Source organism: Elephantulus edwardii, unplaced genomic scaffold (assembly GCF_000299155.1).
Source record: "Elephantulus edwardii isolate Elephantulus edwardi_28Jun2011 unplaced genomic scaffold, EleEdw1.0 scaffold00015, whole genome shotgun sequence".
Lineage (NCBI taxonomy): Eukaryota > Metazoa > Chordata > Mammalia > Macroscelidea > Macroscelididae > Elephantulus > Elephantulus edwardii.
Window position 1 is genome coordinate 21,829,135 of NW_006399765.1, and position 21,072 is coordinate 21,850,206.

At 42.2% G+C, this 21,072-nt stretch overlaps 1 protein-coding gene across 1 annotated transcript in view; it reads left to right on the plus strand.

Annotated features, from left to right (window-relative positions):
* The window catches only part of ARFGEF2 (ADP-ribosylation factor guanine nucleotide-exchange factor 2 (brefeldin A-inhibited)), a 97,204-nt gene that overhangs the window by 49,984 nt on the left and 26,148 nt on the right, over nucleotides 1–21,072 (plus strand). The window contains exons 14-26 of the mRNA XM_006881619.1: nucleotides 327–510; nucleotides 3,325–3,436; nucleotides 4,219–4,424; nucleotides 6,842–6,926; nucleotides 7,030–7,201; nucleotides 7,849–8,000; nucleotides 10,204–10,332; nucleotides 11,679–11,837; nucleotides 12,972–13,119; nucleotides 14,811–14,910; nucleotides 16,039–16,079; nucleotides 16,173–16,342; nucleotides 18,955–19,106. Coding sequence (XP_006881681.1) covers nucleotides 327–510; nucleotides 3,325–3,436; nucleotides 4,219–4,424; nucleotides 6,842–6,926; nucleotides 7,030–7,201; nucleotides 7,849–8,000; nucleotides 10,204–10,332; nucleotides 11,679–11,837; nucleotides 12,972–13,119; nucleotides 14,811–14,910; nucleotides 16,039–16,079; nucleotides 16,173–16,342; nucleotides 18,955–19,106 — 1,810 coding nt within the window. The remainder of the gene's footprint in view (nucleotides 1–326; nucleotides 511–3,324; nucleotides 3,437–4,218; nucleotides 4,425–6,841; nucleotides 6,927–7,029; nucleotides 7,202–7,848; nucleotides 8,001–10,203; nucleotides 10,333–11,678; nucleotides 11,838–12,971; nucleotides 13,120–14,810; nucleotides 14,911–16,038; nucleotides 16,080–16,172; nucleotides 16,343–18,954; nucleotides 19,107–21,072) is intronic.

The following is a 21,072-nucleotide window of genomic DNA, read 5'->3' on the forward strand; positions in this document are numbered from 1 at the left end:
TTGTTTCTCACACCAATTCCTTCCCATTTCCCAAGCCTCCCCTAAAATGAGTTTTTACTTTATAGGGCAAAGACCCTCCCTGTTCAAGGTTTGTCTTTAAATGACCCATACTTTTTTATGTGACTTTCAGAATTAGTTATCAAATCCTATGGAAAATAGGTAGCTGAGTGACATCAAGATTTCATGACTCTTTTATGATTCTGAGAGTAAAAATTGCATTGTAAGAGATCTGGGGAAGCGACCCACAGAACAGAACCAGCCCAGTGCTCAGCCCTTTCTGTGTCCCTTCTGCTCATTTGATTTCCTTTGCTTTTCTACCTTGCCAGGTCAGGAGAGGCTCCTGGATCCAGAAATGGGAGAAGGGAAAGGCCTCGACATGGCCCGACGGAGCAGCGTCACGTCCATGGAGTCCACAGTGTCCACAGGGACCCAGGTGGCTCTCCAGGATGATCCAGAGCAGTTTGAGGTCATCAAGCAACAAAAGGAAATCATCGAGCACGGGATCGAGCTGTGAGTGCAGCAGAATCCCCTGGGGCGCGTGACAAAGCCCTGCCACTTGTGGGAACCTGGGGCTGACTCCTGAAGAGAAAAGCCTGCTTGTAAAGACTGATGCCCTGTAATGAGCTCGACTTAGACGGGGTGGGAGAGTGTGTAAGTGAGACGTGAGTGCAGTGAAACAGAAATTACCCTGTAAGTTGAGCTTCACAGATAATCAGTTTGTTGTTTTTGTTTCTTTTTAACAAGTTGAGCCTTGCCTCCAGCAACTCTGTGGGTGCTGTTTTTCCAGTAGTGTTCAAGTAAGGTCTCTCTGCTATATTTTCGTAATTTTCACAGTATTGCAAACTTTTTCATAGTATTCTAATATACTTAATAGATTAACAAACCAAACACCCACTGCTGGTGAGTCAGTTGAAACCCACCATGGGGTTTCTGAGTCTATATGTCTTTACAGAAGACTGTCTTTCTCCTTCAGCCTTCAACAAATAAAGGCATTCTCCCCTGTAAACACAGCAGCATCAATGTACCACTATTCAATCTTGATTTGTATTTCTTTGCAATTTCCCACACGTAGATCCACCCAGTTTCATATCCTGACCAACCTTTAAGTGATTGGTTAACAGTAAAGCCAATTTATTTTTTTCACTTCAGTATGTTTTAAAAGTTGTTGTTGTTATGTGCCATTGAGTTGCTTGCGACTCATAGCAACCCTATGTATAAGAGCTCTAAACTGTGTTCTATCCTGTGCCAACCTAGCCATCTCAAATGAATTCATTCCCACCACTCCAGTCACAGAACCGATCCATCTCATTGAAGGTCTTCCCCTCCTGCACCGTCCCTCCACTTTCCCAAACATGATGTCCCTCTCCAAGGACCAGTCCCTCCTTGCAACATGCCCAAAGTATGTCAGATGAAGCTTCAGAATCTTTGACTCCAAGAAGCATTCCAGCTTCACCTTCTCCAGGACAAACCTGTTTGTTCTCCTAGCAGTCCATGGTGTATTCAGTACTCTTCTCCAGCACCACAGCTCAAAGGCATCAATTCTCTTTCTGTCATCCCTATTCACTGTCCAACTCTCTGATGCATAGCACGTAATTGCGAAGACAGTAGCCCAGATTAGGTGCACCTTAGTCTGCAGCCTGACATCGTTGCTCTTCAGTACTCTTGAGAGGTCCCTCACAGCTGACTTTCCCAGTGCAATTCGTCTCTTGATTTCCTGGCTGCTGTTACCAAGAGTGTTGACTGTGGAGCCAAGTAAACTAAAACTATTAACTATCTCAGTCTCTTCACCATCCATACTGATGCTGCCAGTTGGCCCAATGGTGAGAATCTTTGTTTTCTTGATGTTGAAATTAAAATATTCATTAGCCATTGATTTCGTCCTTTGTACTTTCATCAGGTCTTATCACTTCCTTGCCTAACATCATCCAGGGATTCTGTGTCCTCACTGACCTTCTCTCCTGCCAAATCCAAGTCCCAGGATGCATTTTCAGTCCCTTGAACACATCAAACCCTCTTTGCCTTTATGCCCTCTGGTTGGCATACTCTTGGCTCTGTTTCCACTTTCAGTCTTGATAAACCAACTTGTCCTTAAATAGGCCTTCTGAAGTCATGCTCTCAAACAGATCCCAGAGTTCTCGTCTTTCTTTGCTCCCTCTTTATGTCCTTCTTCCTGGTGCTTGGCCTGGTTTGTGTTTCTATAAGTACCACTCTCAGTGCAGAGCCTGGCAGGGGAAAAAAATAATGAAGCTGAATTTATACCTTAATTAGTTTTGTCTGCGTCTAAGAAAATGACAGTGATTAGGAAGCTCTGGTAGTGCAGTGTGAAGGGAATTGTGTTGTTAACCCGAAGGTTGTGCTTCTGTCCACTTGAATCCACTTCTTTGATTTCTCTGTGGGAGAAAGAAAGCTGGACCGTTTCCTCCTGCGCAGGTTAGAGCCTCAGAAAGCTGGAGGATTAGCTGGGAGTTGGTTTGACTTGACACAATAAGTTTTGAAAAGCTATGTGTTTTTTCTCAAGTGAAAGAAATCTAAGCGTGAGCTGTCCAGGCTCTGCTGGCTCCTTTTCTCTTTCTCCTTCAGCAGCTTTAGCACATGACTTCTATCTTGAGCATTGGCTGTTGGTCTAAATTGACTTTCACACTTAAGTTCTGGGGAAAAAGAAGAGGAAAAGGGCAAAAAGAGTCTATCTTACAGCCAACTTAGATTTGTGTAAGGATCTTCCTGGAAGTCAGTAAAGTCAGCAGGTAGAGATTGGCTCCTTTTGCCATCAGTTCATTCTCTGTTTTGTTATTTACATTGTTGTTATATGTACCGTCAAGTCAGCCAACTCCTAGCTGACCCTCCCATGGGTTTTCAGAGGCAGCATATAACACCAGAGGAGATTGCACACCTTTCTCCATGGAGCAGCTCATGGATTGGACCTTGTACCTTGTGGTTGACAGTGCAGCTCCTTACCACTGAGCCACCAGCATTCCCTTAACACTTCTAAGAAGACTTGAATCCCACAGCCATACTCAGCTCAAGGGAGACTGGGAAATAAAAGTTTTACTCTGGGTAGTTTTATGCTCAGCTCAATATCCAGGAATCTGTTAGAGCTGGAGAAGGAAGAGCAATATTTATTGACAACCAGCAGACTCTGCTCTACATGAGTCAGAAAAATTGAAGCTGGAGTTCAGAAGAGCCCCCAGGATGCACAAGACCTGCAAGCGAATATGTGTTGACCTGTGCATGATAGTTTCCATTATATTTTGCCTCAACTGCTAGCTTTTTCTGTCCTCAGTTTCTGGAAATGAACAAGCTGTACCCCATCTCTTACTTAAACAGGTTCAATAAGAAACCCAGGAGAGGAATCCAGTTTCTCCAGGAACAGGGCATGCTGGGAACATCAGTTGAAGATATTGCCCAATTTCTGCACCAAGAGGAGCGCCTAGATTCTGTAAGACTGGGGTTGGCACCTGTGTATGGGTTTTGTCAGGTCTTTCTGAGTCCCATGAACTTTAACCTAGAAATTGGCTAGGCCTGAATGCAGTGACTTTTGTCCAAGCTCCTGATTACAGCACTCGTCCATTGCAAAAGCTCTTTGGTGGGAATAAACCAGCTTCCCCACGGGTGGTTGTGGCCAGGCATACCTTGAACATACTGTAAATTTGGTTCCAGTTCACGCAAAAAGCAAGTCTTGCCATATACATGTTTCCCAGTAAATGTAAAAGTCATGTTTATGATGCACTTTATTAAGCATATAATCTAATTCTGGAATAGTTTGAAATGTTGTGAGAACTACTGACATGTGACATAGACATAAAAGGTACACATCCTGTTCAAAAAGTGACTTTAATAGACTTGCTTGCGGCAAGGTTACCATAAACCAATTTGTAAAATAGAAACGCACAGTATCTTCAAAGGGCGATAAAGTGAGGCATCACTCGGCAAGGTATGCCGGTATTTGGTGGAGCAGCATCAGAAAGCATCCTTTGATGGCTGTTCTTTTCACTGCCTGTCTGTACTTGGCTTCCCTCCTGAGCGTGCAGCTCTGTTAAGCAAAACAGACTAAACTCGAACGCTTGGTGAGTCGGCAGCTCAGAGACCGACGGGCACTGCTAGCAGTCAGCCTGTTCTGGGCGGTTAGAACTAGGTTGTCCTGTTCTCCTCTTTGAAATTACTTTAGCTGTAGGTTCATCTTCAGTAAATTCTAGATTGGACTGAGTGTATGTTTTTCAGACCCAAATAGGTGACTTTCTGGGAGACAGCACGAGGTTCAACAAGGAGGTGATGTACGCCTACGTGGACCAGCTGGATTTCTGCGAGAAGGAATTTGTCTCCGCCCTGCGCATCTTCCTGGAAGGTTTCCGCCTGCCTGGGGAGGCCCAGAAGATTGACCGGTTAATGGAGAAGTTCGCTGCAAGATACATAGAGTGCAACCAGGGGTGAGCGCCGTGTTGAGGTCCCTCCCGTGCCATCGTCTGTTTGCTTGTCTCAGGATCCCAGTCTTAAGTCTGGTTGGAGGATGGAGTTAGCCTTTTTCAATCTCTGTTCACCGTGTAATAGGCATTGTGCCGAGAAGTTCTCTCATGTCAGCCTCCTAGCAACTGCCATCTGGTCTCTGTGTACAGACCAGGAGATTGATCACAGGGAGGTTCTGTAACTTGCCCAGGATCATACAACTAGAGCCGCACTATTAACTCCTGGGCAGCTGGGCATCTGTTTTAATCAGGAGTAGCTCCCTGGTTTAACATGGGTAGTAGAGTTTAAGAACTTGGATATTTCTTTGATTGCATACTGATGAGCAAGTTACAAACATTGTTGCATAATAGTAAAAACCCACCTGTGTATGTGATTTCGGACCTTTTTTGGTGAGAGCTTCCCATTTGTGGATGAAGGAAGATTAGAAGTGGGAGTTAACTTTGTTAAACATGTGTGTCAGCCATGCAGTAGGTTTTACGTGCGTTACTCAGTCTAACGGCAACACTGGAAGTAGTACCCCCATTTTTTTTTCAATTTTATTATTTTTTGTGTGTGTACCGTCAAATCGGATCTGACTGGTACAGGAGGAGTTGCCCCTCCTTCTCCAGCAGAGCTTCTGGTGGATTTGAACTTCGTACCTCTGGGATTACAATGCAGCTGCTTGCCACTAGGCCACCAGAGCCCCCAATACCCCCATTTTAAAGAAGAGAAAATGGAAACTAAACAGTCTGTCCAAGCTCAGTCATCTAGTGAGCAGCAGAGACAAACTTGAAGGTGAGTTTGTCTAACTCAGAAGTCCATGCCTAAATACACTGTAAACGTGATTTGGAAACTGTTCAGTAGAAACATTTTTACCTCTAAAGTCAACTTGGTTTTCATACCGCTTGGTCCCAATTGCCTGAGCACACAGCAGGCTGTCCCCATAAGAGGGCATGGTCAGTAAAAGCAACATCAGGTCATTTTAACCAAATAGACTTTAGATTTCCCTGGGAAGAAATAATTTGATGGTTTTTGTCTTAAATAATCTCCTAGGTTGATCTAGAGACATTGATCTGTTTTCCTTAATAAATAAATATGTGACCTAAGTAAATTTCATGGTAAATTGTAGACCTTTTGTTGTGTTCATCAGAGTCCCTCCTTTTTCTTTTGGAAGCCGTTTGTAAAAACCAGTTTTTGTCACTTGACCCTTACATTGTAGGAGGCCAGCTATTGATTTGGTTTTGTTTTTTCCTTCTTGCTTAAGGCAAAAAAAAATGTCACACATCACTAGCATTTTCTTAAAATGGCATGAATACTTTCCTTTTTATTTCTACTGTGAATGAAATATTAAAATATTGTAATGGATAGTAAGGAAGCTCTGATGGCCTATTGACAGGAAGCTAAGAAGTTGCACTGCAATCCCGAAGACACCTAGTTCGATATCACCAGCTGCTCCAAGGGAGAAGCATGGGCATCCGCCGGAGGGTCAGCTATGGGTCGGTTTCAGCACCAAAATACACACCAACAAAGGATAATCAAGCTGTAGATAACTGATAATGTAACAGTTAAGGAACCCAATGGTACCAGTGCTTAAACTCTCTGGGTACAAATTGAAAGGTTGGCATTTCATACTCAGCCAGTGTCTACTTAGGAGGAATTCTGGCATTAGCTCCCAGTAAGAGTATAGCCTGGAAAACTTAACAAAACAACAGTTTTAAGGGAGCTCTGGTGGCCTAGTGGCAAGAAACTGCACTGCAATCCCAGAGGTATATGGTTCAAAGCCACCAGATGCTCTGCTGGAGAAGGAGGGACAATCTCCAGTACCAGTCAGATCTGATTTGATGGCACACACACAAAAATAATAAAATTAAATAAAAATAAAATAAAATAAAAAACCAAACCAGCAGTTGTAGGCATCTTTCTTCCTTGAGCCTGGAAGAGAGTAGAAGCCCCCAGGAGCATGGATAGAGTGAGACAAGCAAGGCGCATTGGGTGCTGATGTCAGGAAGTGTTTCTCTCAGGGTTGTGTGTTTGAGAGAGGGCCTCTGCATTGACTCTGGCACGTTGCTTGCCTAACCTTGACCTCTCCCTCATCTCAATCCTGGCTATTCCTTACTAATGTTGGTTTGTTGGGGTTTTTGTAATCGACTTGAAACTACTTTCTTCAAAGAAACCGAAGGCCTAAAAAAAATTAAAAAAAAAATAAAAAAGAAACCGAGGGCCTGATACTTGTTTTCAATTAGCTTTTCCCGCTCTGTGGGCCAGACATTAATGTTGGATGATAATGACTAATTGGATTCCTATAGAGCAAGCAGTTGGCCTGCTTTGAATATTTGTCTCCATCACTGTTGTAGCGTCTTAGCCTCTGTTAAGATTTTTTTTTACATCTGGAATCTTCTAGGCAAACTCTGTTCGCTAGTGCTGACACGGCATATGTCCTTGCATACTCAATTATCATGCTAACTACGGACCTGCACAGTCCTCAGGTAAAACACTCTTCTGGTTTGTCTATTGCAGTAGCTAGTAACTAGCTTTATTTGGACCACTGGATTCTTTTGAATGGTTTTTAATATTTTTTTTTTATTTCAGGTAAAAAATAAAATGACAAAAGAGCAATATATTAAAATGAATCGGGGCATCAACGACAGTAAAGATCTACCAGAAGAGTATCTCTCGAGCATCTATGAAGAGATAGAAGGAAAGAAGATCGCAATGAAAGAAACAAAAGAGCACACGATCGCGACCAAGTCCACTAAACAGAGTAAGGTCTACAGCACGTTCTCTTCATTATGATTTCCAAGTGTATTGGAGTGCGTGATTAGCTATCATGATGATTAAAAGTTCATTTACATCACTAGGCATCTTAATAGGAAATGTGATTAACTTCATTATTATGATTTTGGTTTGGCTTTCCCCCCCATAACATTACTGTCATCTTGCTAAAATTTTGATTAGGAACAAGAGAGAGTTTAGAATAAATCATCCGAGAGCTAAATTATGATAAAGGGCAGCAGGGCATCCTTAAAATGTGACTCTGATTCCAGGGTGATTGTGGCAGGCTTGATTATCATTCTGCTGGTAAAGGGGCCCCTGGGGAGCTCCCAGTTTCTTTGTTTGCAAGGCACCAGAGTATTGGGGTTTACAGTGCAGACTCGGGAGCTGCCCCGCCTGGGCCCAGATCCTAGCACTTCTCCTTGTTAGCTGTGTGAACCTGGGCCAGTTACTTTATGTCTCTGTGCTTTATTTGTCCCCTCTATAAGGTGGTATCGATAATAGTAGCAGCAACCTGACGTGATTGGGAGGACTTTAAGCTTTAACCGTAGTACGTTTTTTGAATCCGTGCCTGGAGTGAGTGGTAGCCACCTAGGTGAGTGGTCGCTGAAGCTGTCGTGCACTTACCTTTTGTAGATGTAGCAAGTGAAAAGCAGCGACGACTGCTGTACAATTTGGAGATGGAGCAGATGGCAAAAACAGCCAAAGCACTGATGGAGGCTGTGAGCCACGCCAAGGCCCCATTTACAAGTGCCACTCACTTGGACCACGTCCGGCCAATGTTCAAAGTGAGTATCCTAAGAAGTCCAAGGGGCTTGATGCTAGAGGTGACCAACAGGAAGCTGGCCAAGGAGTTGATAATGGTAAAGAGGTTGAGGCAGTCCATTTGTTAAATCTCTGGAGAATATACACATTTAGTATCCTCTTGGGTGATCAGCACTAGATATTTATTTTTAGGGGATTAAAAGGAGATGAAGGGAATCAAAAAGGCAACTCTAAGCACTGTGAACTAGAGACCTTCCAGCAAATTAAGTTTCTAGAACAGTTGTTGCTTATAGGTTTATTTTGCCTGGCAACTTCTAATTTGTATTGGTTGCCTAGTATCCCATGTAAAGAAAGAAGGCTTTTAAGCTTCATGTAAACTCAGAATGGAGCACATTCTGCACTTGATTAATAATGCCTGCCATGATCACTTAATTGTGCTCATACAAAATACAGACCAAGAAGTCATTGTGCAAAGCAAGGGAATACTACATGGTTTAAAATTAAGAAAGGCATGCAACTGGCTTGTATCCTTTCTCCATACCTATTCCGTTTATATGCTTAGCAAATTATTCAAGAAGCTGGACTTTATGAAGAATATGGCAGAGGAATATTGATCAAAAACCTTCATTAGGCAGATGACACTGCCTTGTTTGCTGAAAGTGAGGAGAATTTGAAGTACTTGCTACAGAAGATCAAACACTGTAGGCTTCAATATGGATTGTATCTCAGCATCAAAAAAACAAAAATTCTCACCAATGGACCCATAGGCGACATCATGATAGATGGAGAAAAGGTTGAAACTGCCAGCAGCTTCATCTTACTTGGATCCACAATCAATACACTTGATACCAGTAGTCAGGAGATGAGGGGACATACTGCATTGAGAAAGTCTGTCGTCAAGGACCTCTCCAAATTAGTGAGGAGCAGTGATGTTAGTTTAAGGACTAAGGGCTGATTCAGACCATGGTCTTTTCAGTCACTTGGTAGGCTGCTGAGAGCTGGATAATGAATAAGGATGAGAGAAGAAAAATTGATGCCTTTGAACTGTGGTGTTGGAGAAGCGTGCTGAAAATCCTCTGGAGTCCTAAAAGAAACAGATATATCTTGGAGAAAGTAAAGCTAGAGTGCTCCGTGGAGGCAAGAATGACAAATCCTCATCTGGCATAAATTGTACATGTTGCCAGGAGAGGCTCTTTGCAAAGGTGAAGGGACAGCATAGGAGAGGAAGACGCCCAGTCTAGTGGATTGACACAATGCAGCAAGGTTGGCACAGAACAGGAGGGGCTTCAGATTGGTTCATAGGGTAGCTATGAGTCATTTACAACTTGATGGCACCTAACAACAACTAACAGCCACCGATACAGGTATGTATCATAGTTACCACCAGAGCTTTTGAGCTGTACTTTAGTCCATAATCTGCAGTGATAATTTTAAATTTATTATTAATGTCAATGAAAATTTACAGAGACTTTGGATTTCCATTCATTCATTGTTGCACTTTTCCCTCCTCCCAACCCTCCCCTCCCCAGTACACTACCCTCTTGGAAAAGTAAAAGAAAAATTATTTTCATTGTTTTACAAACCCTCCCCCAGATCCACTCCACCATGTAGCCTTCGCTCTAGACTCCTGTCATGACAAAAATACCTAATCACATATCCCTTTTAAACAGTTTTCTCCCTCATCTGTTTCAATGCAGTATGCATTATTGAACCCATCTTTTTCAGTCTTCCCCCAACCCAGGGTCAGTCCTGTTTTACAATAGTGGCATTATGCAGTATTTGTCCTTTTGTGACTGAGATACTTCACTCAGCATAGTGTCCTCCAGGGTCACCCATTTTGAATGATAGTGCATGAGTTCCTTGTTTTTCAATGCAGCGTAGTATTCCATTGTGTGAATATACCACAGCTTCTCTATCCATTCATTTGTTGATGAGCACTTGGGTAGTTTCCAGCTCCTTGCTATTGTGAACAAAGACGCGATAAACATGAGTGTGCATATATCTGCTTGGGTGGCATTTATGGTCTCTTTGGGGTATATTCCCAGTAGTGGAATTGCTGGGTCAAATGGTATAGTGATAATTTTAAACGTGGTTTAGGGGGAACCATTTTAATGGTAAATGAATGGAAATCAAAAGAGCAGTGAATTTGGGATTCTGGCTTTGGCCCTAGCAGTGGAGCCTGGAATACTCTTCCCATGCTAACATCCTTCCACCTTTTCTTGTCAGCTGGTGTGGACGCCGCTCTTGGCAGCCTACAGCATCGGCCTGCAGAACTGTGACGACACTGAAGTGGCCTCCCTGTGTCTAGAAGGCATCCGCTGTGCAATCCGAATTGCCTGCATCTTTGGAATGCAGGTGGGGATATGTCGACAGGCCTCCAGAGATGCTGGTGGGCAATGGTGGTTTTTTGTTTTCTTTCCAAATTTTAGCAAACTTAGACAATGGACAGAGTTTCAGTCTTTTGTACGTAGTCATTATGAATCGGAGCCCACTCTATAGGATCTAACGGCAGAAACTTTGGGAAGTCCCCACTTATTCAAAAGTCTTAGCAAACTGTCTTAGCAAAAGTCTTAGCAAACTCAGTCCCACTTGGAAGGAGCCCATAGACTTGTGCTGGCAAAACCTTTATTTGAGGAAAATACTGGAGATTTGGACTAAAGCCCTTAAACATAAGGAGAGCCCAAGCTACTTGATTGAGGGTAACAAAATCGTCTTCTCTGTATCTGCCAAACTTAAATGCCGGGCTGCTTAGTGTATTGATTTTATTTTTATTAAACATTAGTTTTAATATCATTTTCCTTATTTCAAATTCTCCTCTGGAAAAACAATTTAATGAAAGTATTTAATCTCTAAACCTTTTGAATCTTGAAAAATAAGCAAGGTAGTATTCTCAAATTGTTAATCAAGTCTAAAGTTCATCAGCTTCATGCATCCCTTTCTGAATTATAAAGATTTATACTCATTTCTATGGAGACATGCAGTCTTCTATTTCTCTTAGGCATTTTCTCCTATACCAGGACCACAGCTCTGCTCCTTCCCAACTGGGTGGTGGTCTACCAGCACGCATCTCTCTGAAACACCATTTATTCCTTCTCTGTAGACTTGAGACGTTAGACCTCCCTTGAACGATTACTTTAAATACTCAGATTTATGTAATGTGCTTGGCAGCCAACAGACCCTCCTTTGTTCCTTCCCGTGGGATCGGACCGTAGGAGAGATGAGTTCAATCACACCCTCTTGGGAAGTAGTGGGTTCATTCTCAGACATGTGCTCTACAAGAGGCCTCAGTGGGATATTCTAGGGGCGGAAGGACATCAAACTGCAATATCCACAAGCTCTACTAGTACACCGGTTAAGCACTCAACTGCTAACCGAATGGTTCAAGGTTCAAACCCAGTAGCTTCTCCAAAGTAGAAGGATGTGGCCATCTGCTTCCGTGAATGTTCGGTGTAGGAATCCTGTGAGGTGGTTCTGCTCCGTCCTGTGAGGTTGATAGGGGTCTGAATCAGCTGCTTCAGCAATGGGTTCAGTTCAGTCTGTTTAGTTCATTACTACAGTTTTGGTTTGTATTAAGTTCTTAAAACCTACGGACATGTGTACAAAAGTATCCAAGATGCCTATTATTGTACAAGTCGCGTAGAGGTGAAAACAGTCGTGCTGAGGATGGGATCTCAGTGTTCTTTCTTGGGCTTCTGATACAGCTAGAACGAGACGCATATGTGCAGGCCCTTGCTCGATTCTCCCTGCTGACAGCCAGCTCCAGCATCACAGAAATGAAGCAGAAAAACATTGACACCATAAAGACACTCATTACAGTAGCTCACACTGATGGCAACTACCTTGGGAATTCCTGGCACGAGGTGGGTGTCTCTCTGAAATTCTGATAATTGCCTTTTCTTAGTTAGCGGAATTTGTGGATTTAAAGATTTTTGAGAAGCAAAAGAAAAAGGTGTTAGGAAAACTGTGTAATGGTGTGAGATGGTGGTAACAATATTTTAGATAAAGTGATAAAATGTGGTAAGACATGGTTCCTAAACAAACACTGAGAATAAAGCTTAAAATTATAACCTTAGAGTTAGAATTGTAACGATTATTTTTATTTTGAAAACCTGTTGAACTGTTTGCTAAGTACATCAGTCCCCATGATTAACATCCTGGCAGTGAACAACTACAACAATCATTTTTCCCTTTTTTAAGAAAATCTTTCCTTTTCCCTTAATATTTCTTCCATGTATATTCCTTTTTATTTAGAGGGGAAATGTTTAAATGATAGAAATAAGACTAAAAAGAATTTCATTCATTCCCAAGTTATGAATGTCCAACTTACCCTTCAGTATTATGTCAGTTTACTCTTGCTTTGAGACAATTGAACCAACAAATTTTTCATCACAGTTCCCTGCACTTGCTGCACGTGCAGCTTTTTAGTCATTGAAAAGGCTCTGAGTCTTATCCTTGCATGAAATACAGGTTCAGTGAGAAGTGTATGTACATGTTCAATTCACATTCCACTTAGAGTTTGGACCAGATTTTAATCATAACTTGGGTTTTGCCTGTAGTTAGGGTTGTGATGACCCAGAAGAAAAATGTTTCCAGCTTTTCTTTTTGCACTCTCCACATTGCTCTAAGGAGGTATAGGTAACAGACTTTAGAGTATGGGAGGAATATAATTCTCCACTCCCAACAAATACTGCTTGTTATATTGACCACTTACCTAGTTAAACAGCTGTAGGGAATAACTCAGTGTGCCAACTTTTACTAACTTGATCTGTCTGTTTGCAAGACCTGTTCTCAGAGAGTTGTCCAGTGAGGAGCCTTGCTAGTCAGTCATTCTACCCTCCAGGGAAGTGATTCTAAACCCCTCAGAGCATGTTCTTGCCTTAAAGAGCTGCTTCTTTGACAAGACTGTTGATTAACTGTAGCTTAAGGTGACCTTTACGTGTCCTTTTGTGAGCAGTGAAGCAGGAGCTCATTTCTTCTTACTTTCTTTTCATTAGATCTTGAAATGCATCAGCCAGCTGGAGCTCGCCCAGCTGATAGGAACCGGTGTGAAGACCCGCTACCTTTCTGGGTCTGGACGTGAAAGAGAAGGTAGCTTGAAGGGCCACACATTATCAGGAGAAGAGTTCATGGGCCTCGGTCTCGGTAAGTGTCAACTCCACAGCTAGTGCTGAGGGATCCACAAGTTGACCGACTCCTACAGGTTACCACGTGGACAGACTCTTCCTTGGGTGCAGCTGGCTGTGTTCGTTACCAGAAGTGGAAATCCTGCTTGAGTTCTCTTAACAGTGTTGCTGTTGAGTAAAATGTTTGTCTTCCCCAAAATCCACAAGGTGTTTCACTTTTCTGTGTTGCTGTTATTGTGTCCCATCGAGTCAGAACAAACTCGTAACTGACCCTCCATGAGGTTTTTCAGAGGCTGTAAGTTGCACGGGTGGAGATTTTCTATTCTTCTCCCATTGAGCAGTTAGTGGATTGGAATCATGTGTTTTGGGGATTGCAGCATAGCTTCTTAACACGAGGCCGGAGCTCCCTTATCTTTCTATGTAAATACCTGTATTGGGGTGGAGGGGCTTGAAAGCACTTGCTTCAGAAAGGGTACAGCTTTACTTTAGTGTCTTAAAGGCCTATATATGTGTGTATTTCAGGCATTCTTCATTTCTTCTGTTTGTCTAAAGGGCTCTTATTAAAGCATTTTCTGGTGCAGAATTTTGTGCTATAGTTTGAGTAGAGAGACTCCTAAAAATGATGTAAATATAATAAAATAGTGATAATCAAAATGACAGAAAAGCATGCAGGCCACTTTCTAAGCACTCTTCTTATATATTATTGAATCCTTTTTATACCTTGTTCGTGTAAAAACTATTATTTCTCTGAGTTGATTTTGATGTATAGCAACCTTACAGAACAGAACTATTCATTGGTTTCCAAGTCAATCTTGAAGCGAGCAGACTGCCCCGTCTATTTCCCAGAGTGACTAGTCAGTTGAAATTCCTGACCTTCCAGTTAACAGCTAAGTGCTTAACCATTGTGCCTCCAGGCCTCCTTAGGGACTGTTCCTGTCTGTTTTGTGTATGAGGAAACTTCAGCACTTGAGGGGATTGACTTGAGCAAGGTCACACTGCAAGGAAGTGGAAGAGGCAGGGTTAAATCCAAGACCTGAGATTTCAGAGAGTCCACTTCTGGGCGTCCTGCACAGTAATTAGAATAGTGTATAGTGTAATGGTGAAAAGTGTGGGCTTTCTGAAAACGAGATTGTAAGAGCACCTCCTTCTTAGGGTCCTCATGAGGATGAATGGGGTGCAGTCCTGTAAAACACAGAGCCCTGTGTCTGCACGTGTCCGCAATACATGTCCTGAGGTTCTGACTTGTAGTAGATTCTACTGTGTTTTCCTATTATCCACACAATACTATAAAAATAACAAAACTCTTCCCTATTCTGATAGTTTACTCTAGGGTTTGAGTTCACCCCTGTCTTTCTGAGGATCCTTTACCCCTTTTCTCTCTTTTTCTTCTTACTTTAAGTCTTTAGCATGGCCCACCTTTTCCTAGCTATCCCTCTGTTTTACAATCTTAATAAACTTTTTTTCACTTGTTATGCTAAAAAAATAAAATCATAGAAAGGGTAATGGATGGTATGGACAAGGAAGTTTGTCATAAAGATGCTTACTATAAATTAAATGCCAAAACAAAAGCTTACTTTCACTCTGTCATCAGTTGGGGTTTTTGATTCATGGAACCATTCTCACATGTTATCCTTGTCTACATGGTTGATACACAGGATACTTAGTACCTGACTGTGTTTGAAGCACTCGATGTTATTGATTATGTTTCAGGTAATTTGGTGAGTGGTGGTGTGGATAAAAGACAAATGGCCAGCCTCCAGGAATCAGTTGGTGAGACCAGTTCACAGAGTGTGGTCGTGGCTGTGGACAGGTAAGGATTTTGTGGTCTGGTGAGACTACTACCCAGTGGCTTGGTGTTCTCTGCAGAATAACCAGGTGCTACTTCATTTATTGGCTTAGTGGATTAAACATTGAATCGCTAAATAAAAGTCTGGCACTTTGAGTTGAAATCAACTTAATAGCACCGAACCACAGCAGACATTGGAAATCTTACCTAAAGCCTTTTGTGTGCTATTGTATTTCATTTTAGGAGATCCCCCTTTCGTCCTTCCTGCTCATGTGACTTGATAGTACATATTAACTCATCTCTCTTAGCAGTATGGTCATGTCACTTAATTTCATGATGTTGCTGTTAGGTGTTGTCCAATCACCTGCGACTCATAGCAGCCCTCTGTACAACAATGCTGAAGCCTGCTCTGTCCTGAGCCGACCTTATTGTTTCTGACACACCTGCCCCCCTTTCCCAATCACTTAGTCAATCCAGCTCATCGAGGGTCCTCTTCTCTTGCACTCTCCCTCCACCTTCCCAAGTATGATGTCCCTCTCCAAATAGTGTGATTTGGATGTTAGATAAACAGTATTTAGACAGTCCTTAGGTTGTAAACAAGATCCAAGATCTCCTGAGTTAAATTTGTATGTTAGAACATTCAGATTCAGTTCTTTTTCTAACCTCAATCAAATCTTTTGTGTCAGTATTTAGTAGTATACCTTTCTATACACAAAAATTAAAGGAACATCCCTCATTTGGTCTTGGGTTTCGGCACTAAAAAATATTAAAGGAACATTTCCAGATAACATTAAAACATCTTTCACATAATGATTCTGGACTAATGATAACAATAGTGTATTCATACACATTGCCACGTAGTACCCATTTGTTGTTACAAGGCTTTGTATATCCTGATTTTTAATGTGCGCTTTATTGGGGTTGGGACTACAGTTGTGGATGTGTCAGATGTTGACAGTGTCTACGTTATGTGGTGCGTGTGACTCTGCAGGCATTCCCGTCCTCAGCTCAGTTCATCAACCCATTCTATGCTTCTGATGCCTCCTTGTTTATTTTATTTAGAAAAATTTCTTTCTCCCTTTTTTAAGTACTTGAGATTGAGAGTTTACCTTTCACATCTCATTTTTTATTTTGTCTGCATTATCTTTCTAGAATTTTCACTGGATCTACCAGATTGGATGGGAATGCAATTGGTATGTATTTTACTGACCTGTGACTATGTCCGTCTTCATGCTGTGAGTGACCGTTACTAACGAGGCCCTTTGTGTATTGGGTCTGGCCTGTAGTTGACTTTGTTCGCTGGCTGTGTGCCGTGTCCATGGATGAATTGGCTTCCCACCACCACCCTCGCATGTTCAGCTTGCAGAAGATTGTGGAGATTTCATACTACAACATGAATCGGATCCGACTGCAGTGGTCCCGAATATGGCATGTGATTGGAGATCACTTTAATAAGGTAGCATCACTTCAGACTTAAAAACCACTCCATCTGTGCTCCCTCTTTATCTCCTCCCCTCAAAAATGCAGGAAAGTAGATGTGAAAAGAAGTGATACAGCTTTTAAAAAGTTGAGTATGTATTGGAAGTTTGATCACTATTTCCCTGTGGAAAAGGCTGGATGAAAGGAATGGGTGAGCTGCAACAGAGATTGCCCATGTATTTCAAAAGATCTTTTGGCTAACAGCTGTGGAACCTTTCTCCTAAGAACCTATTATCTAGAAGGTATTTTCTCAACTCTGAAAAAGCCCAAGTTTCTTCTTCAGTTGCACTTATTTTCAAGAAGGGAATTATCAGTTTATACAAGTTGCTTTTACCACTCAAGGTTGTGCTGTCAAGACTACGTGCCAATCCCTGCTTGGTCTGTGGGCCAGTTACAAGCAAGTATGGTGTGTAGGCTGATGGGTGGTAATTATACATTCCATGGTTGTCGATTTCAGCTTCGTTACAACTGCTTGTTCATCTGCTCAGTGCTTTTGAGCACAATCTCTGGAAAATTTATCTGTTAACTCTGGGACTCTGTTCTTCCCTCCACCAGAAAAATGTTCTTCCCTTTTAAACTGGGGCACATGACAATCCCATGGAGGGAGGCTGAGGAGAGCTGTAGTTTTCTCAGGGTAGGCAAGGTCATTTAAAGTCATCTGATCCTCTTCTCAACTTGAGCATGTGAAAGATCTGGGGGAAGAATGTATGAAACAAGCTGCACAGTAAGCATGTGTGTCCCTGAAGTATCTGATTTACCTGAAATTCTAAGAAGTATTCTCTTTTATTGGTTTTTAATTATATGGCTAATTCATGAATCCACAGTTTCTATTTTTTTAATTAATAAATTTTTTTTATATATTGAGGATCTTGGTACTTTTTCTGTTAAAATTTCAAATCTTTGCATACAAATAGTCACTGTACTTCCTAGACTATTCTAAGTTAGGAGTTCAAGGTTGTTACTTATATCCTGTGTCCTGTGGTATAGAAATCCCAAGTCCTGACACCACTTCTGTTCTGTAATTTTTTTTATGCTCTGTAATTTTTAAGAAGCATCATAACCAAAAGCCCCTTTGACTGTGCAACCTGGCTCTTCTCAAAACGAATTATTCTTATCAGTTTGATGTGTATCTTTTCTGACATTTTTCCACGTATTTGTGTTTGCTTTGGGGTTTGTTTTTTTAAAAATATAAATAGCATTATTCTACACACTATTTTTATTATTTACCCTTTTTACTTAGCAAGAAATTGTAAAGATTTGGCCATATTAGTGGATGCAGATTTACTTTCTGTTTGATTGCCAAATGGTATGATATATTTGAATATGTTGGTATGCAGCCATTTTCCTATTGACATTCCCAGTTTCCCTTTATTGCCAATTATATGGCTGAGTTCTTTTTCTTAAGCACAGGACATTTCTGGTCAGGCCTCTTGTCACTGGAAGTTCTGCACTAGCACAGGACACTGCGCATTGTCCCAGGTCACTTGGCTGATGTTGGTGGGAAGTAGTTGGTCTTTCTGCTCTCCTTTTAGGAATTCTTCTTGAGGGAATAGTGAGAAGCACTAACAGACAAGTAACTCCAGCCTCTTAGAGGTGGACACATGTTGTTGTTTTGTGCTGTTGAGTCACTGTGTGACTCATGTCAGCCCCACGTGACAGAGTAGAACTGCCCTGGAGGTGTTGTTTTGTCTGTAATCTTTTTTTTTTAATTTTATTTTATTATTTTGTGTGTATGAACCGTCAAATCAGATCTGACTGGTACAGGAGGAGATTATTCCTCCTTCTCCAGCAGAGCATCTGGTGGATTCGAACTGCATACTTCTAGGATTGCAGTGCAGCTTCTTGCCACTAGGCCACCATAGCTCACCTTGGCTGTAATCTTTACTGGACTTGCACTCACTGGATGTCTTCTACCCACTAACCTTTCGGTTAACAACACTTAGCTATTATGTCACCATGGCTTCCAAAAGAAACCAAAACTCACCCACTGTCATGGAGTCTCTTTCAGCTTATAGTGACCCTAAAGGACGGGGTAGACCTGCCGCTTAGAGCTTCTAAGGCCGTGACTCTTTGCAGAAGCTGACTACCAGTCTTTTTCCCGCAGAGCTACTGGTGGTTTCAAACTGCTTACCTTTTGGTCCGTGGCCAGATGCCCTAACCACAGGGCCACAGAAGTATCAAGAAAAACCACACCCAAGGATAATTTTAGAGGCAGTTGGAAAGCGTCAGTATTTCTGATGAGTTTTTTCAGATAGATGGTAATCATATACAGTCATTTGCTTTAGGTGACAGAGACAAGTATAAAAAGGCTTTTACATCAGGCCTTCTGACCTCTCACATATGTTTGGGTAAAAGTACTCAACATGTTTTTAGAGTACATTGAATTAAATGAGTTAATAAATTGGTCTTTCATTATTACTTAAAGAAATCACACCAGTTAGAGCAAGAAATGCCATTTTCTTTTCTCTTTGGGTAGACTTTCCCCGGCTATTTTGATGATTGGCTGCTTGTATTTGATGTTCAGAATCGCAGACCCACTGGAGTTGAACTGTGCCTGCTGACCTCGCCTTCTTTCTCTTCCTGCCCCAGGTTGGCTGTAACCCCAATGAAGACGTGGCCATCTTTGCAGTGGACTCATTAAGACAACTCTCCATGAAGTTTCTTGAGAAGGGAGAACTGGCCAACTTCCGTTTCCAGAAGGATTTTCTGAGACCTTTTGAGCACATTATGAAAAAAAATAGGTATGTACTTTGTACTAGAAGACTCTGGTCCAATAAATTTCCACTTGACAATTTAAAAATACCTTCCTAATTGGAAAGGAGCTGCGCTGGCTACTCAGAAGCACATGGTTCTAATTCACTAGCTGCTCTGCGGCAGACAGATGAGCAAAACCGGGTGGCTCCTTGGAGGCAAGGATTCTGAGGCTCCGTCTAACTTACTTTGGACATGTTGTGAGGAGAGACCGGTCCTTGGAAAAGGACATCATGCTTGGGAGGGTGGACAGACAGCGCAGGAGAGGAAGGCCCTCAATGAGGTGGATTGATTCAGTGATTGAGATAATTGGGATGGAAGTGTCGGAGACAGTGCGATTGGCACAGGACAGAGTGGAGTTTAGGGCTGTTGTACATAGGGTTGCTGTGAATCGCAGGCGACTCGACGGCACATAACAACAACAACAACATGATTTACAGCCTGAAAATGCACTGGAGGATCAGCTGTGAGTTGGTTCTGACTTAATGGTACATAACACCACCACCACCACTAACCATACAGTTTTCCTCCCTTGTTGGTGAAAGGAGATAGAATGAACTGATTATGATTCTCGTCTATTATCCTTAAGCTTTGTTTGTAACCTTTCCCATAAGGGCTGACTGTTCCATGGTAACTAAGAGAAGTCATTGGCCTGCGCTGCTCCTGGGGCACTAGAGCCTCAGTGCTGAAGCTTCCTCGCACAAGGTCAGGGATTATGTGACCAGCATTTCTGCTCCAGAGAAATGGTGAACGGGTTAGGACACCTGTTGTTGAGGCCTGCCATCTGCTAGATGCTGTTTTGACTCAGAGCAGGCTTCCATCATGTTTCTGAGACCTTAGATGCTAAGTCTCTCTGTCCATCTTTCTCCTGAGGAGTGACTGGGGGCTTCAGACTGCTGGAGACTCAGTGTTTTTTGGTTCACGGTACACCAGAGCTCTTTATCATGAAGGTAGTGATCAACATATCTCCAAATGGAAAGCCACACTATTAGGTAAAAGACATAACTTCTCCTGAATTTTTCCTGAATTTTTCCAAAATTTTCCCTTTTGTAATGTATTCTTCTGGTAATTTCTGGTACAGAAATGTACATAGCAAAGAAAAAAAAAGAGAGAGAGAAATACACATACCCACGTAGGTGTGCAAAGCATTCTTGGGAATGGCTTGCTGTTTATTTTCCCTACAGGGAAAGCTCCGTGAATTTGATCTTACTATGTATTGCAGTTCCTTAGGTAAATAGTCCTACATTATCTGCTTGTAGTGCATTTACTTTGTGAACTCTTAGCTAATTTTTAACTCCGCTTTAACTTTCTCCTTGTCTTCCCTAATTGACCTTTCTTATTATTAGTTAATATGGGGCCAGCAGACAAATACAAGTTCTTCCCAAAAGCAGCTGTCATTCAGAAATCAAATCAACAATCCAAGGCCACCATAAGGCTTATCAGAATCAGTGGTCTGGATTTGCTACCCTTTCTTCCTGTTGTTTGTGAGGTAGAAGAGTTCCCGGTGGAAGTGTATGTACCCTCCCCCGGTTCAGGGTGCTCTGGTGGTGTAGTTCACAGGGCAAGTGCTGCTAACCCAGAGGCCACGGGTATCTGCCGATTCAATTCCAGTAGGGCTTCCAAGAGAGACAGTCCCCGCCCGTGTGATATATCACCTCAGAAACCCAGTAGATGTTCAGCTATGAGTCGGTTCTCTCTGCAGCAGTGAATTTACTCATCTATCAGCATGGTTAGGTCCCAGAGACCAGGTGATGATGTGAAAAATAGTGTTATATAAAAACAGGGGGTGACTGAATCACATTACAAAGTGGAGAATGACTGCTTCATTACATGATCAAAGCTACTGAGAATCATGGCACGGTCCAGCCACACTGACCCTTAACCTTAGCCTCATGGCCGTGTTACCGTTCACCTCACACCTTGGCACCCATTATGCTGGATGTAAGTAGTTAGTGT